This window comes from Nycticebus coucang, chromosome 13 (genome assembly GCF_027406575.1).
Source record: "Nycticebus coucang isolate mNycCou1 chromosome 13, mNycCou1.pri, whole genome shotgun sequence".
NCBI classification, from domain to species: domain Eukaryota; kingdom Metazoa; phylum Chordata; class Mammalia; order Primates; family Lorisidae; genus Nycticebus; species Nycticebus coucang.
Genome location: NC_069792.1, coordinates 4,788,741 through 4,802,510, shown reverse-complemented (window position 1 = coordinate 4,802,510; position 13,770 = coordinate 4,788,741). Strand labels below are relative to the sequence as shown.

The following is a 13,770-nucleotide window of genomic DNA, read 5'->3' as shown; positions in this document are numbered from 1 at the left end:
TTTTGAGGTGGAGGATTATGCTGGTCTTTATGGAGGATAGGTCTGAGAATATACTGGAGAGCTGGTTTAGTTATGGCAAATTTCCTCAACATGTCATTAAAGTATTGACATTTCATTAAAGTGAATGTCATTAAAGTATTTAATTTCTCCATCATAAATGAATCTCAGTTTAGCTGGGTACAGGATCCTGGGTTGAAAGTTATTTTGTTTAGGGGGTTAAAAGTCAATGACCATCCTCTTCTAGCTTGAAAGCTTTCAGCAGAGAGATCTGCAGTTATTCTAATATTCTTCCCCTTGTAGGTAATGGTTATCTTTCGTCTGGCTACTTTTTTCTCCTTCATATTAACTTTAGTGAAATTGATTATGATGTGTCCAGGGGATGTCTTACTTGGATTGAGTCGTGCTGGACTTCTGAAACTGTCTGCTATCTGAATTTCAGAATCTCTTGGCATGTCTGGAAAGTTCTCCTTCATAATCTCATGGAGAAGAGTCTCTGTGCCTTTTGAAGCCACTTCATTGCTTTTGGGGATCCCTATAAGACGAATATTAGTTTTCTTTGAATTATCCCAGAGCTCTCTGAGAGAGTGATCTGTTTTTGCCCTCCGTTTCTCTTCCTCTTTGAGAGTTTGGGAGCGTTCGAAAGCTTTGTCTTCAATGTCAGAAATCCATTCTTCTGCTTGTTCCATTCTGTTACTGAGGGATTCTACTGTGTTTCTCAGATCTTTGAGGGCTGCAACTTCTTGTCAAAATCTTTGGTCATTTGGTCTTTGGATTTGTTGAATTTTTGAGACACTTTTGGGGTACTGCTCGGAATTCTAATTCAATCTTATTTGCTATCCAGATTCTGAATTCGATTTCTGACATCTCAGCTATTTGTTTGTTCATGTGATCTTGTGCTGTGTTAGCCCCACTGTTCCTTAGGGGAGTTAATCTACTCTGATTGATATTGCCAGAGTATTTTCATTGAATTTTGCCTCATGATTGTTTTTCACCGTTGCCTCTGGCCGTCCTCAGAGTTGGGGAGGTGTCTCTTCAAGATTATCCCTCAGTGAGATCAGTCTATTGTTGCTGGATTTTTGTAGGGAGTAACCCTGTGTAGCTCCTCTGGGGCTGCCCCAGCCAGGGAGTTCTGGTTGTGGGAGCAGCTCTGGAGTGTGACACACCTGCATCCAGCAACAGGGTGGGGGGTCGTGCACACAGCTTTGGGAGTGCCTGGCCCCCAGTGACTTCGGCACAGAGAGCCCAAGACTCCAGCAGTCTCTGGCCAGGAGAAGGGCTCCACACAGAAGCAGGAAGGGTTCCAGAGGGCACATGGCTACCAGAGTCCCTGGCCAGATGAGTGGGCCGTGTGGAGGCAGGGAGTTTTCAGGAGGGAGGATACAGGGTTGCGCAGCTCCTGGAGTTCCTGGTCAGGGCTTGTGGAGGCCTGGAGGGCATGAGTCGCGGGTGACGGTGCAGCTCTTACCAGGGTCTGGGTGGGCTCTGATGGTGGGTTGCGGTGCCGCTGGTACTGAAGTCCGGGCAGGCACGGTCGTGGGTCATGGTGCAGGTCTTCCAGAGGTCCAGTGGGCACCAATTGTGGGTCCCAGTGCAGCTTTTATGGATGATCAACTTTTCCAGTTTTCGTTTAGCAGCTGCTCTTTCCACAATGTTCTGATCGATAGTATTTGTAAGAACATAAACACTTCTGGATCTGTGTTGAAGTTGTGCACCTGGAAACGCTTATCTTTCCCACAAAAAGGATCATCGGTTGGGTGCTGTTCAGTCACATCAGTGTGAGAAGTTGCCTATCAAATTGTTGAAAGTGCTTCTACTGTAGTAGGTCGTTAAACTCAGAGTAGGTAGGCAAACTCGCCCATTATCACAGCGATAGTTAAAGGCTGAATTCTGAAGCAGAATACAATTTCTCTAACATAGATTCCCAGGGAAACACTCACAGTCTCCATCGCACTTTGAGAATTTTTAAGTAAATCCCATGATTTTTAGCTGCCTCATCTATAGGATATGAATACTAATGCCTACCAGATGGAGTTACCACAAGGGCCCAATGAGACCAAGCTTGTGGAAGGTAGAGCCGAGTCCCTGACTCTGGAAGCACTTGGAATAAGTGGTTATGATTCCTGCCCATGCTTATCCCTCATTATTCTGAGATCTGATGACAGGATTTGATTGTGAGTTCAAGCCTTGTGCAACTTCATATATTAGTTGGCTATAAATACTTTGAAAAGCTAAAAGCATGCTATCACTCTAGATTGTGTGATTACTTAACAATGCCTGTTGTATTTTATGGTAATTTATGTATCTTCAATTCATGTTCTTCTAGCACATACAGTACCAGACTTATTTTTGTGAGCATCTTTCATATTCAATCTGAATTGGGTGACTATGACCATGGGTGTTACCTAGAAACTACCACCCAGCCTGGTTCCTTTGGTAACTGGTGGCTTCTATCCACAGAAGAGGGGAAGGAAGAATCGAGGAACATGAAATTAGACATACATCTCTCTATGTCAGGAGCATTTCATTAAATTATTTTCATTAACATTCTCTGGAATTCTATGAGATAAATATATTTTCCGCTTTACAGCGGGAGACACGAAGGCTCAGGATAGTTAGTGACCTTCCTATAGTATAGTTGGAGAGAAAAATAAAATCTTGATCTCAGGTTTGTCTAACTTCATAAAACAGAGGTCCAGCTTCATAAAGAAAGAGGGAAATACTGGGGTGACAACCTACAGAAGTAGGAGGCATCAAAGATACTGCCTGCTGGATCTTTTGTATCATCAGGGTTTGGAGGGGGACTCGGAAGACTAGATGATAGGTTTGTAAGGTCCATTTTTTGTCAAACATACAGCCATATTTCAAAGAAAATACTTAAATAGATAGCATTTCGGTCTTTCTCAGTAGAAGTGTTTGGCTCTCCCTCTGTCACTGTACTTGCTTGGTTATCTGTGTTTTTATAAAGCCTATGCTATGAGCACTTGCTCAGATGTATTTAATCACTTTTTTAAACTTACAGTTCATTTAACAAACACATCACTCTCCAGATTAAATCGCTCTTTAGTTATCACAGAACATCAGAATGGAAACAAACAGATGTCGCCCTAGTACTGGTCTTTGCAGTGCCTTCCCACTGAAACCGCGATCACAGCCACCTCCTCGCAGGAAGAGGAGGGGAGGAATGGCCGTGGGCACGGAGGGGGAGGTGTGATTGTATGAGGCAGGCTATCTATGCTCTTATCTCATGTCTTGCTACTTAGGTGGCATTTTTCCTTTTTTAAAAATTTTCAGATTAATATAAGGGTACATATGACTAAGTTGCATTGTTTGCACCTGCTAGGTAAAGTCCAAGTTGTAGATACTTTACTTAGGAAGATGTTCTCTGAATCTGTCCAGGTAAATACAAAAGATATAAAGTGTCCATATTTCTTTATGACTTTATACTTAATAGTATTCTGGGGCATACCTATGCCATAGTTTATTTATCCTTTTGTGAGTTAATGGACACTTGGATTGATGGCTTTATTATTCTAATTTAGCAGGAATTGAAACTCAGATAAATCATATGTCCTGTTCAGACTCTGGACCATCTGACTTCCCGCTAGACCACAATGCTGCAAATAGGAGCCAGGGTTGCTCTGTTGCTGAATGTGAAGAGATATTTCTCACGTGGAAATTTATGTGCTGCATGGGGCACACATGAATTAATTGTGAAGATGTCTACAAACCTGAGTTTTGAAGGAAGTAATTAACAGCTGGATTTCCCAATGTACTTTAGCTAATGGCCTCTGAAAACCTGATGGTAGAGATTGGGACATTTAATGCTCTATAGAGTTTTGAGGAAGCATTCACATTATTATTAAAGATTAATTCAGGCTTAAAGGCAATCTTTCTGTTCTTTCTTGAAAATTACTGTTCCTACCATTGGAAGATGAGACAAATTATGTGTTTTAAAATCTCTGAAGATTGGGTGGCACCTGTGGCTCAACGGGGTAGGGCGCAGGCCCCATATGCTGGAGGTGGTGGGTTCAAACCCAGGCCCAGCCAAAAAAACTGCAAAAAAAAAAAAAAAAATCTCTGAAGATTAAAGCAAGACAGAATTCTTTTTCTCCTACTATACTGGACTCTGTTTAGTGCTATGGCATGTATAAGAGAACTCACTTGCTTTGTTTATGTAAACTATTTAAAATGACAAATTAAAGGTGCACTGGCAAACAAAACCCAGGAAGCCTAACTCTGTTTTAGGCAATACAATTGGACATATTTCAACATTGGAAACCATTTTGTACTTTCAGAACACATTATAATTACAACGATTGATTTCTCAAAATAACTGAGGTAAATATGTTTATTTTTGTTTTATACAAGTGAAAGAAAAAAATTAAAAAATATTTAAATCCACGCAACTCTAAGTCAAACTAAATGAATTGTGAGCCACAAAATAAAGGCCTGTATTATATGAAATACTGCTTAAGAGATCTATAGGTATATTCTTCTGTTTATCTATGTCCACTATCTTCTTTGTGTTTTTATTTAAATATTTTTGAACAAAGCACTGTCCACTTTTTCCTATCACCCTGATGTGTAAAACAGTCCTTTTGTACATTAAATACTCAATGAATGCAAGAAAAATAAGTGAAGGAGAAAGCAAAATCAATAATCCAAAAGGCTGTCAGAACATATTCACTTTGTGGATTTGACTTGAAAATGGAGAGAAATGCTGTTTCTTGTCTTTTAGATACACAAAGATGAAGACAGCAACCAACATTTATATCTTTAACCTGGCTTTGGCGGATGCTTTAGTTACTACCACCATGCCCTTCCAGAGCACCCTGTATCTGATGAATTCCTGGCCTTTTGGGGATGTGCTATGCAAGATCGTCATTTCCATCGACTACTACAACATGTTCACCAGCATCTTCACCCTGACCATGATGAGTGTGGACCGCTACATTGCTGTGTGCCACCCAGTGAAAGCTTTGGACTTCCGCACGCCCTTGAAGGCAAAGATCATCAACATCTGTATTTGGCTCCTGTCCTCATCTGTGGGCATATCCGCAATAGTCCTCGGAGGCACCAAAGTCAGGGAGGGTAAGAGCCATCCTTTTCATTTACGAAAACATGACTGCTAATGGTGCTTTTAATGTGGGGTGATCAGGATAGGTATCCAATGGAGAAGCCAAAAGCAATTGGAAATACAGTGCCTACATCTAAGGAAGATGAGAAATAAAATAATTCTGCATTCCTTTCCAGCTCTAAACACAGAATGGGGTCATGGCTTTATCAGAACACAAGTACCTAGGTACCTGACCTGTCTCTTGCTCTGGAAGTGCTTATCGGAATCTAGAGGGATATGCATGAGTAAGAAGCCATGAGTGTGTGGATTTTTAAAATACAACTTGGCAATTCCAGGACACACCTTCTCACCCCTTGTCTTTCTCCCTAACGAGGGACCGGAATCAGCAGAGCCATGCTGGCCTTTTTCTCATTTCTCCTTAAAGGATAATCTCCATTTCACTGTCATAACAGCTTTCTTTGGCTGTAGGCCATTCAAAATCAGGAACCCAGGTAGGCAGCAGTCACAGAAGAGCAGAACCATTAGATTTTGCCAGCATTTACCTTTTTGCTAGCATACTAGCATTTACCCTCTGCAAACACTTTCTTAGGGAGGTTGGTGATACCTGTGAGTACGGATAATTGACTATGTATAAGAAGGACTTTCCAGGTGACAGTGAAAGGGCAGGCACTAAAATCATAGCTTAGCTGACATGTGGTACATGGGTTTTGTTTGTTTGCTTTTAGACTTAATTCAGGTTTAGTTTACAGTTTTACGTTCATAGCAAAATTGAGCAGAAAGCACAGAGTTCCCATTTATCCCCTGCCCCCACACACCCCCAGCCTCCCTCACTCTCACCTCCCACAGAGTGGTCCATTTGTGACAGTGAGTGAACCCACAGTGACACATCATGCTCACAAAGTGTCCATCATTTACATGAGGGCTCACCTTTGGGGTTGTGTACTTTATGGGTTTGGACAAATGTGTAATGTACCTATGTTTGTTAATGAAGCATGATCTTTTTCCTCTGAAACTATAAAATAAATTTCTAGTGTGGCTACAGCAGGTGTCAGACTGAAACATTTGGTCAATTATATGCCCAACTTTCTCTATCGGATAAGCATTTCAAATTATGATTAATCGCCTGCAGGATTTCTTCATGCCTCCAACAAATAGAAATCAAGTGCAAAAAACTCTTCTGTGTGTTTGTGCATAGCAACTTGAATTCAAGAAAAGAGGCTGAGTCTACACCAGGAGGGGGAGAAAAATGGCCTAAGTAATATAAGAAGATAGATGATTGTTCCCAGGGTAAATAAAGAACTGATTTTTATATGTTACACTTGTAGACTTAACCACGACATTCCTTCTAAACATTGTCAGAAAGAATGACATCAGAGAAGAAAGAGATTTGAAGTAGACTTTTGAATGGGGGAATGAAGATAGATACGGCTTTTCTAGGAAAGATGGATGTGTGAAGATGCAAAGGAAGAAAAGATCCGCTAAGTGCCAGCATGTTAAGTTATGCAGCAAAAAAAGAGAAAAAATTAAAATAGTCTTCTAGAAGGACTCCATACCTCCCTTGATTTTTCTTTGCTAAAGCAGATTTTCTATCCTTCAGTGCATTCATTTTGGAGTTTGCCCCACACTGCATGTGAAGAATCTTGGATGACCCAGAGGAGTATTTCACATATTCTCTGCTCCCTGAATCAGAGTTGAATGGCAGTGGTGGCTCAGTCTCCTGTGTGGACAACACCCACGGGAAGAGATGTGGCATCTGCTGCATCCCATCACACCTGCCTGGGCAAGCTCTGTCTTAGCGAATTCCTCCACGTCTACAGTATTTCTTTTTTGGTTAGGGACACAGATCTGCAAGCAAGTTACCTAAGATAGGGTACTGATTTCAAACACCTACGGGAAGTATCACTTTGGAGACATTGGGTGGGGAACCTGTGGCTTTTTAGGTCCTTAAGTGTGGTCTTGACTGAATACAGATTTACGGAACAAATTCTTTGATTAAAAGGGCTGCAGCAGAAAAAGATGAAGCTTTTCTTGCATCCTTTGGTGCTTAAAAAAGAACAATCTTGAAATCAGAAGGCCGCAGGTTCCCTACCCCTCCTGGGGAGTTTTCCAGATCTAAGGATGTGTGAGAAGCTGGGGAGGCAGGGCCAGCATCTAGTCAGAGCTCAGTAAACGAGTTCAGTGATTTTTAGCAGGCCATGCCTTGTCGCTTCTGTTTACTGTCATCCATGTGCTATCATTCAATATGGAGGGCTCTCGTACACAGCAAAATGTTCCCTTTATGGACATAAAATGTTGAATCCAGTATTTATATACAGCAGTATGTGCGTGCATTATTTGTTTTGAAGAATTCATAGTCTTCTTGTTACTATTATTACAGTATCTAAGAATTATTGTAAAAGCTACGGAAACAGACTTATTCTTAACAAAATGAGTACACACAAGAAAAGCTTTAGTTTGGCTATAAGAACTAACTCTGTAATTATGACAGTCGTGAGAAATTGCAATGTGTATTAGCAGGAGCCCTGGCCCTCGGATGTTAACATAAAAGGAAAAAAAAGACCAGTTTTTGAACTGAGACAATTGTATAGATAATTCAACCTGAAAATGCCTCCCCTTTTTCCTGAAATGAAACATGTACTAAAAATGGATGCTTGACCTGGGATTTCTTGCTGATTGTCTCAGCACTCTCCTTCCTCTGAAATGGTGTAAATTCATTACTTTTCTGGAGGATATTTCCAACTCTGCCGTTGGATGTTGAGTGTTTCCCAGATCTGAGAAGTTGGTGCCAGGAAAGCTGGTAAAGCAGGGCCTGGTGTCTAGCCAGCATAGTGTCCTGTAAAAGAGCTGTTGTTGGTTATTTCACCCATTTATCAAATGTTTATTGAGCTCCTACCATATGCAAGACAATTTGTTCAAGAGGCAGCTGGTGCCCAGAGTTAAACATATATGTTCAAATAAAACATCAGCCCTGTGCTGCCTTTGCTTAGCTCAGCAAGAGACTCTTCCATTGTAACTATTATAAGTGGTACACATTTTCAAGGATTTGGTGTCCCTGGGGTATTTGTTTGTTTATTTATTTCACAATTTATTCTCTTTAGACCCCGTATGTTCCAGGCGTTAGTCTAAATTCCAGGGATTAAATGTGGCCTAGGGCAGGGGTAGTCATAGTCTGGATAGAGAGAAACATGTCAGGCGGTTGACACATAGTTATAGATCAGAGGTGTTCTGTCCTGGAAGTCATGGGGTGAGTATAATGTGTAGAGAGGGTACCTACATGTCTCTACAGTGACATGTAAGCTGAGGGCAATCACAGAAAGAGATAGTGCTGAAACATGACAGTTAGGCAGAAAACCCCCCAAATGTGCTCCCTACCTTCAGGGAAGCTGTGTTCTACCAGACTCAACTAATAAATCAAGCGCCAGAATCAAATATTAAACCCAGATTTTTGTAATGCACCCCCCACCAAAAATTGCTTAATAAATATTTTCTATGATAATAGCCATGATTTAAAAAAAAATGATTTTAAAGTCATTTCCCGTGAACACTGAAACCAAAATTAAAATGGACCCTTGTTAGTATCTAATAGACTTCATTGTAATACCACTTTGGGCAATGACTTTTTAGAGATTAACAAATTATAAGTTACTTAGGAAGTTTTCATTTACGTCAAAGATTTGATCTGGTATTTAATTGATGATAGGAAGGTCTGTAACACAGTCATCTTTATTAATTGTCCAAAATTTTTATATCCTTTATACTTTAAAGTATGCGTAATTAAAATTTTAACAAGATGAGTTCTGTTTTACCATAGAATTCTGTTTACTAAGGGATATTTGATTAAAATCAATTGAAATGTATTGGAAAACATTATTAATATAGTTGTTTCAGTATTTGAAAATATTCTTGGGCTATTTTTGAAGCAGATTTTTCGAACATCAGAAGAAAATATTTTTATCACAAAAATCACACTTGTAGACTTGCTCATGACTCCTTTACCCATGAGGAAAGATCAGGGCAAAGAGAGGCCTGTTCTGTGCCTGGTGACTGCACAGAGGCAGGATAGAGTGGGAGCTGGCTGGTGCTTGGGGAAAGGGGAGCTCCCAAGTCCCCATGAAAGTAGTTGAAAGTGTCTTGGGTCCCTGCTCTTTCTTTTTTTTTTTTTGTAGAGACAGAGTCTCACTTTATGGCCCTCGGTAGAGTGCCGTGGCCTCACACAGCTCACAGCAACCTCCAACTCCTGGGCTTAAGAGATTCTCTTGCCTCAGCCTCCCGAGCAGCTGGGACTACAGGCGCCCGCCACAACACCCGGCTATTTTTTGGTTGCAGTTTGGCCGGGGCTGGGTTTGAACCTGCCACCCTTGGTATATGGGGCCGGCGCCCTACCGACTGAGCCACAAGGTCCCTGCTCTTTCTAGCATTAAGGTCACCTCAAGGGAATACTACCTCACAAAGAGAAGCATTCCAGATAAAGTTTTCAAAATCATCATATAAAGGTATTTGTTTTATCTGAGGTACATACCCTGTTTCCCCGGAAATAAGACAGTGTCTTATTTTAAGGTGTGCTCCCAAAGATGTGCTAGGTCTTATTTTCAGGGGATGTCTTATCTTTCCTGTAAGTAGGTCTTATTTTCGGAGGATGTCTTATTTTCGGGGAAACAGGATAGTAATGTTGGTAGAAATGACAAAGTTCCTGATTTACTCAGAATTCTCTCTCTTCTTCCTCCTCCGACTTTTTTTCCTCCATTTCCTACTCTTCTCCTTATCCTTTTCTGCCTCCTCCTTCAAAAGTTTTACTCATGTCTCAGTAATGCCCTTAATTACAGTGAGCACCACTGGGTCCATCACATAGCACAATACCTGGGTCCGATGTAGACAAATTTCATACCAATTTCATAGACCCAAATACTGGTTTCTTGTAAACCATTTCATGTTTTTTAGGGAAGTTGGCTTTTGTTAAATTCAATGACTAGATTCAAAGTATTTAGCCATTTACTACAAATAAACATTGCTAGCCTTACCTGCCAGAGCCGTATGTCTGTCAATAAATTTAGGAAATACAAATGCGTACCTGTGCTATAAAAGAACAAGGTAATCTCTGAAACCATCAGTGACAAACCAGCTTCCACACCAGTAAGTGGTGACTTCCTAGCGACCTTGCTCTGTGCGCAAAGAAGGGATAGTCACGTGATGGCATTCATTCCTAATTTGGTGATCTGTGTAATGGCATTCATTCCTAATTTGGTGATCTATGTGATGGCATTTATTTCTAATTTGGTGATCTATGTGATGGCATTCATTCCTAATTTGGTGATCTATGTGATGGCATTCATTCCTAATTTGGTGATCTATGTGATGGCATTCATTCCTAATTTGGTGATCTATGTGATGGCATTCATTCCTAATTTGGTGATCTATGTGATGGCATTCATTCCTAATTTGGTGATCTACGTGATGGCATTCATTCCTAAACTGGTGATCTACTTCAGGTCACAGCATCTCACTGCAACGGGGCCGTTGCAACCTGAGCTCTTAAAATTCGCATTTAAGACCCTCGTCGCCCCTGGCCGTCGCAATGACAGGTGTTGTTTCCTCCCGCAGACACGGACGTCACCGAGTGCTCCCTGCAGTTCCCGGATGACGACTACTCCTGGTGGGACCTGTTCCTGAAGATCTGCGTCTTCGTCTTCGCCTTCGTGATCCCGGTGCTCATCATCGTGGTCTGCTACACCCTGATGATCCTGCGCCTCCAGAGCGTGCGGCTGCTTTCGGGCTCCCGGGAGAAAGACCGCAACCTGCGGCGCATCACCAGGCTGGTGCTGGTGGTGGTGGCCGTGTTCGTCGTGTGCTGGACGCCCATCCACATCTTCATCCTGGTGGAGGCGCTGGGCAGCACGTCCCACAGCTCGGCCGCGCTGTCCAGCTACTATTTCTGCATCGCGCTGGGCTACACCAACAGCAGCCTGAACCCCATCCTCTATGCCTTCCTGGACGAGAACTTCAAGCGCTGTTTCAGGGACTTCTGCTTCCCGGTGAAGGTGCGCATGGACCGGCCGAGCACCAGCAGGGTCAGGAACACCCTGCAGGACCCGGCCTACGCCAGGGACGGGGACGGGAGGAACAAGCCAGTATGACTAGTCGTGGAGATGTCTTCTTATAGTTCTTCAGGACGAGAAGAGTGCAACGACCTGGGGGTAACCCAGATTACCACCGCAGTCTGAATGAAAAGAAGAATGGCTAATACACTTTTTGAAATCTGACGGTCGGAAGTCCTAAGATGCAGACTGCAGGGGCTTCCAGGTCCGTGGAAACTCGAAGGCTGCAGGGGGTGGGGGACTAAAGGTCCACAATGCAAACGTGCCCTTCTCCAGTGCTCAGGGGCCAGGCTGATCCCCCACAAGAAATAGGCTGTGCCTTCTGGTTACCCACATTGACTCAGCACCCATCTCCTGTGGCCTATGCAATGTGGTTTCAAAAACTGTTTAAGAAAAAAAGAAAAAAACATTTCTTCCAGAGCTCCAGATGTTTAACAGTGACAGAAGCAATCTCAAAAAGAAGGAGAACCATTCCCAGGCCTCCGGGCAGCTCCCTATGCTGAGTGGACTCCTGTTTCATGGCGGGAACTGCAGCTCAAGTGCCCCTTGGACTCACACCCGAGGCATCTGATATTCACCTTCAGAAGAACATTATCTCAATATTTATGAAACTATTTAAACATGCAAAAGGTGGTTTTTAACATAATTTCTTAAAAACTAGTTTTTTCCCCCTAGCATGCTATTCTTTCCTATTCATGGTAATCTTATGATAAAGCATGTTCTGATGTCAAGAAACATTAAGTGGTTTGAATACCACTGCAAAAAAATATGTGTATATTAATAGTTTTATCTGTAAAAAATGGGCTATGTGCAAATAAGGAACAGATTTGCCTTCTAGCCAGGTGATTCCCGAGGGCAGGCTGACCGATATCCTCTGAGTTATTAAGATCTGATGCCAAGACATTTTGCTTGAGTTGGTCCTGGCAAAGATCTCTTTTCAGACTCCCTGGACACCACCCAGTCTTTTAACAGTGCTTGTAAAGCATGTGCTAATGAGTGCAAAACCTTTAACTCACTCCCGAGTGGCAGCCTTGGTAGAATCTGGTTTATTTGCAGCATTTTTGAGACTGTATTGCTGTTACCAGATTCTCTGTATTTGTGAGGGAAAGGCTGTTTTGCTTATGTAGATCTCGAGATATTATTTTATGGCTTTCAGCAGAAAGAATTGTTCCTAAATGTATGCTGAATGAGGACATTATGCCCCTGGTGGTTCCTGGATACGCATTGCACTGTGAAGGACATACCTGCTGAGGACAGTGCTGGGAGCAACACATTTAGAATAATTTTACGAAAATTTTTAGATGACATATAAATTCCTTCATTTTTCCCACTGACACTTATGATTTCAGAGGTAATGGCTTTTTATGTAATTTGCCTGGAAAGAAAAAAGGATAATTTAGAAATAACATCCATTTCTAAGACTATATCGTATTAGGGCAGCAGCCTCTGGAATTTAATAGAAAAATCAAATGGAAAGCCCTGTACGGCTGCAGACACCACCACATCTGTGAGTTCCGCTCGCTGTGTATTTTCTCTCTCCTTTTGGAAACACAAACTTGTTCTGAAGGTTTTACTCGTGGTTTTATTCTTACCATATTTGTCTCTATTCCAGATTACCATGGCACCTAGCATGGATGAATTACAGGGCAGGGACTATTCCTAATGGAAATGAAGGGCTCTGATGAGTATTTCTTCCATTTTATTGAAATTCTTAGATGTCTTTGTATTGTTATAACTACATGCAGCTAGGATTGGCTTACATGTTGGTTTGTACAACTCCATAGTTAAAAATCTTGGTTATTATCTAGGAAAGATATCTTTATAGAGAGTATTTCCAGAAACAAACCCTCCTGAAACAGGAAATATAAAAACCTCTTTACAGAATACCAAAACCCAGGAAGTTTTCTCGGTAGCTTCTTAGTATAAAATACAGTGGAGCTACAATCGTAGAATGAAGCCAGAGGGTGCTCTCCTTAGATTAGCACCTCACGTGCTCCCACATCTCTAATTGCTCTTATTGGAGTCTGAACTTTTTGCCTCATTTTTTCTGCATCTCTTCAAATGTAAGTCTATAGCACAACTAGAGAGAGAAGTAACACCCGAGAAGGGATGTGCCTTCCAGTCTTCTCAGTTTTTATTAATACCAGCTTCTCCAAAATGAAAAAGGAGAGAAGATGGAAATGTCATTTCAGGGCACTGCATAAAGGAATGATAAAGAAAGTGAATCAGATGATAGGAAAGACACGACTTACACGATGTGTTTCTTTGTCAAAGTGTGTGTGCACATGCGTGTGTGCACATGTGTGTTTTTGTGTGTGCACACGTGTGTTTGTGTGTGCACATGCGTGTTTGTGTGTGTGTGCGTGTGTGTGTGTCCTGCCATGGAGCAGTGATCATACTGCCATTCCCTCATCATTCCAGAGGATCCATTTGCCCAAGACCCACTAGCTCTCAGTATTGCCCATCTTTTCATGTTCCTGTTCCCCAATTTGAGACCAGAACTGCATGTGGTTAACCCTGAGATGGAATCTCCACATGAATTCTACCTTTCTACCTTGGTAATGACTTACAAGAGACAGGACCTCATGAGGGGGCAGAGAA

General features: G+C 41.9%; 1 protein-coding gene across 4 annotated transcripts in view; it reads left to right on the top strand.

The window, feature by feature from the left end:
* Window positions 1-13,453, top strand: part of OPRK1 (opioid receptor kappa 1) — a 30,512-nt gene extending 17,059 nt beyond the window's left edge. For all 4 annotated transcript variants that reach the window (XM_053558898.1, XM_053558896.1, XM_053558895.1 and 1 more), the window contains 2 exons: window positions 4,739-5,091; window positions 10,676-13,453. In XM_053558898.1, coding sequence (XP_053414873.1) covers window positions 4,739-5,091; window positions 10,676-11,208 — 886 coding nt within the window. In that variant the 3' untranslated portion in view covers window positions 11,209-13,453. The remainder of the gene's footprint in view (window positions 1-4,738; window positions 5,092-10,675) is intronic.
* The last annotated feature ends 317 nt before the right edge of the window (window positions 13,454-13,770 follow it).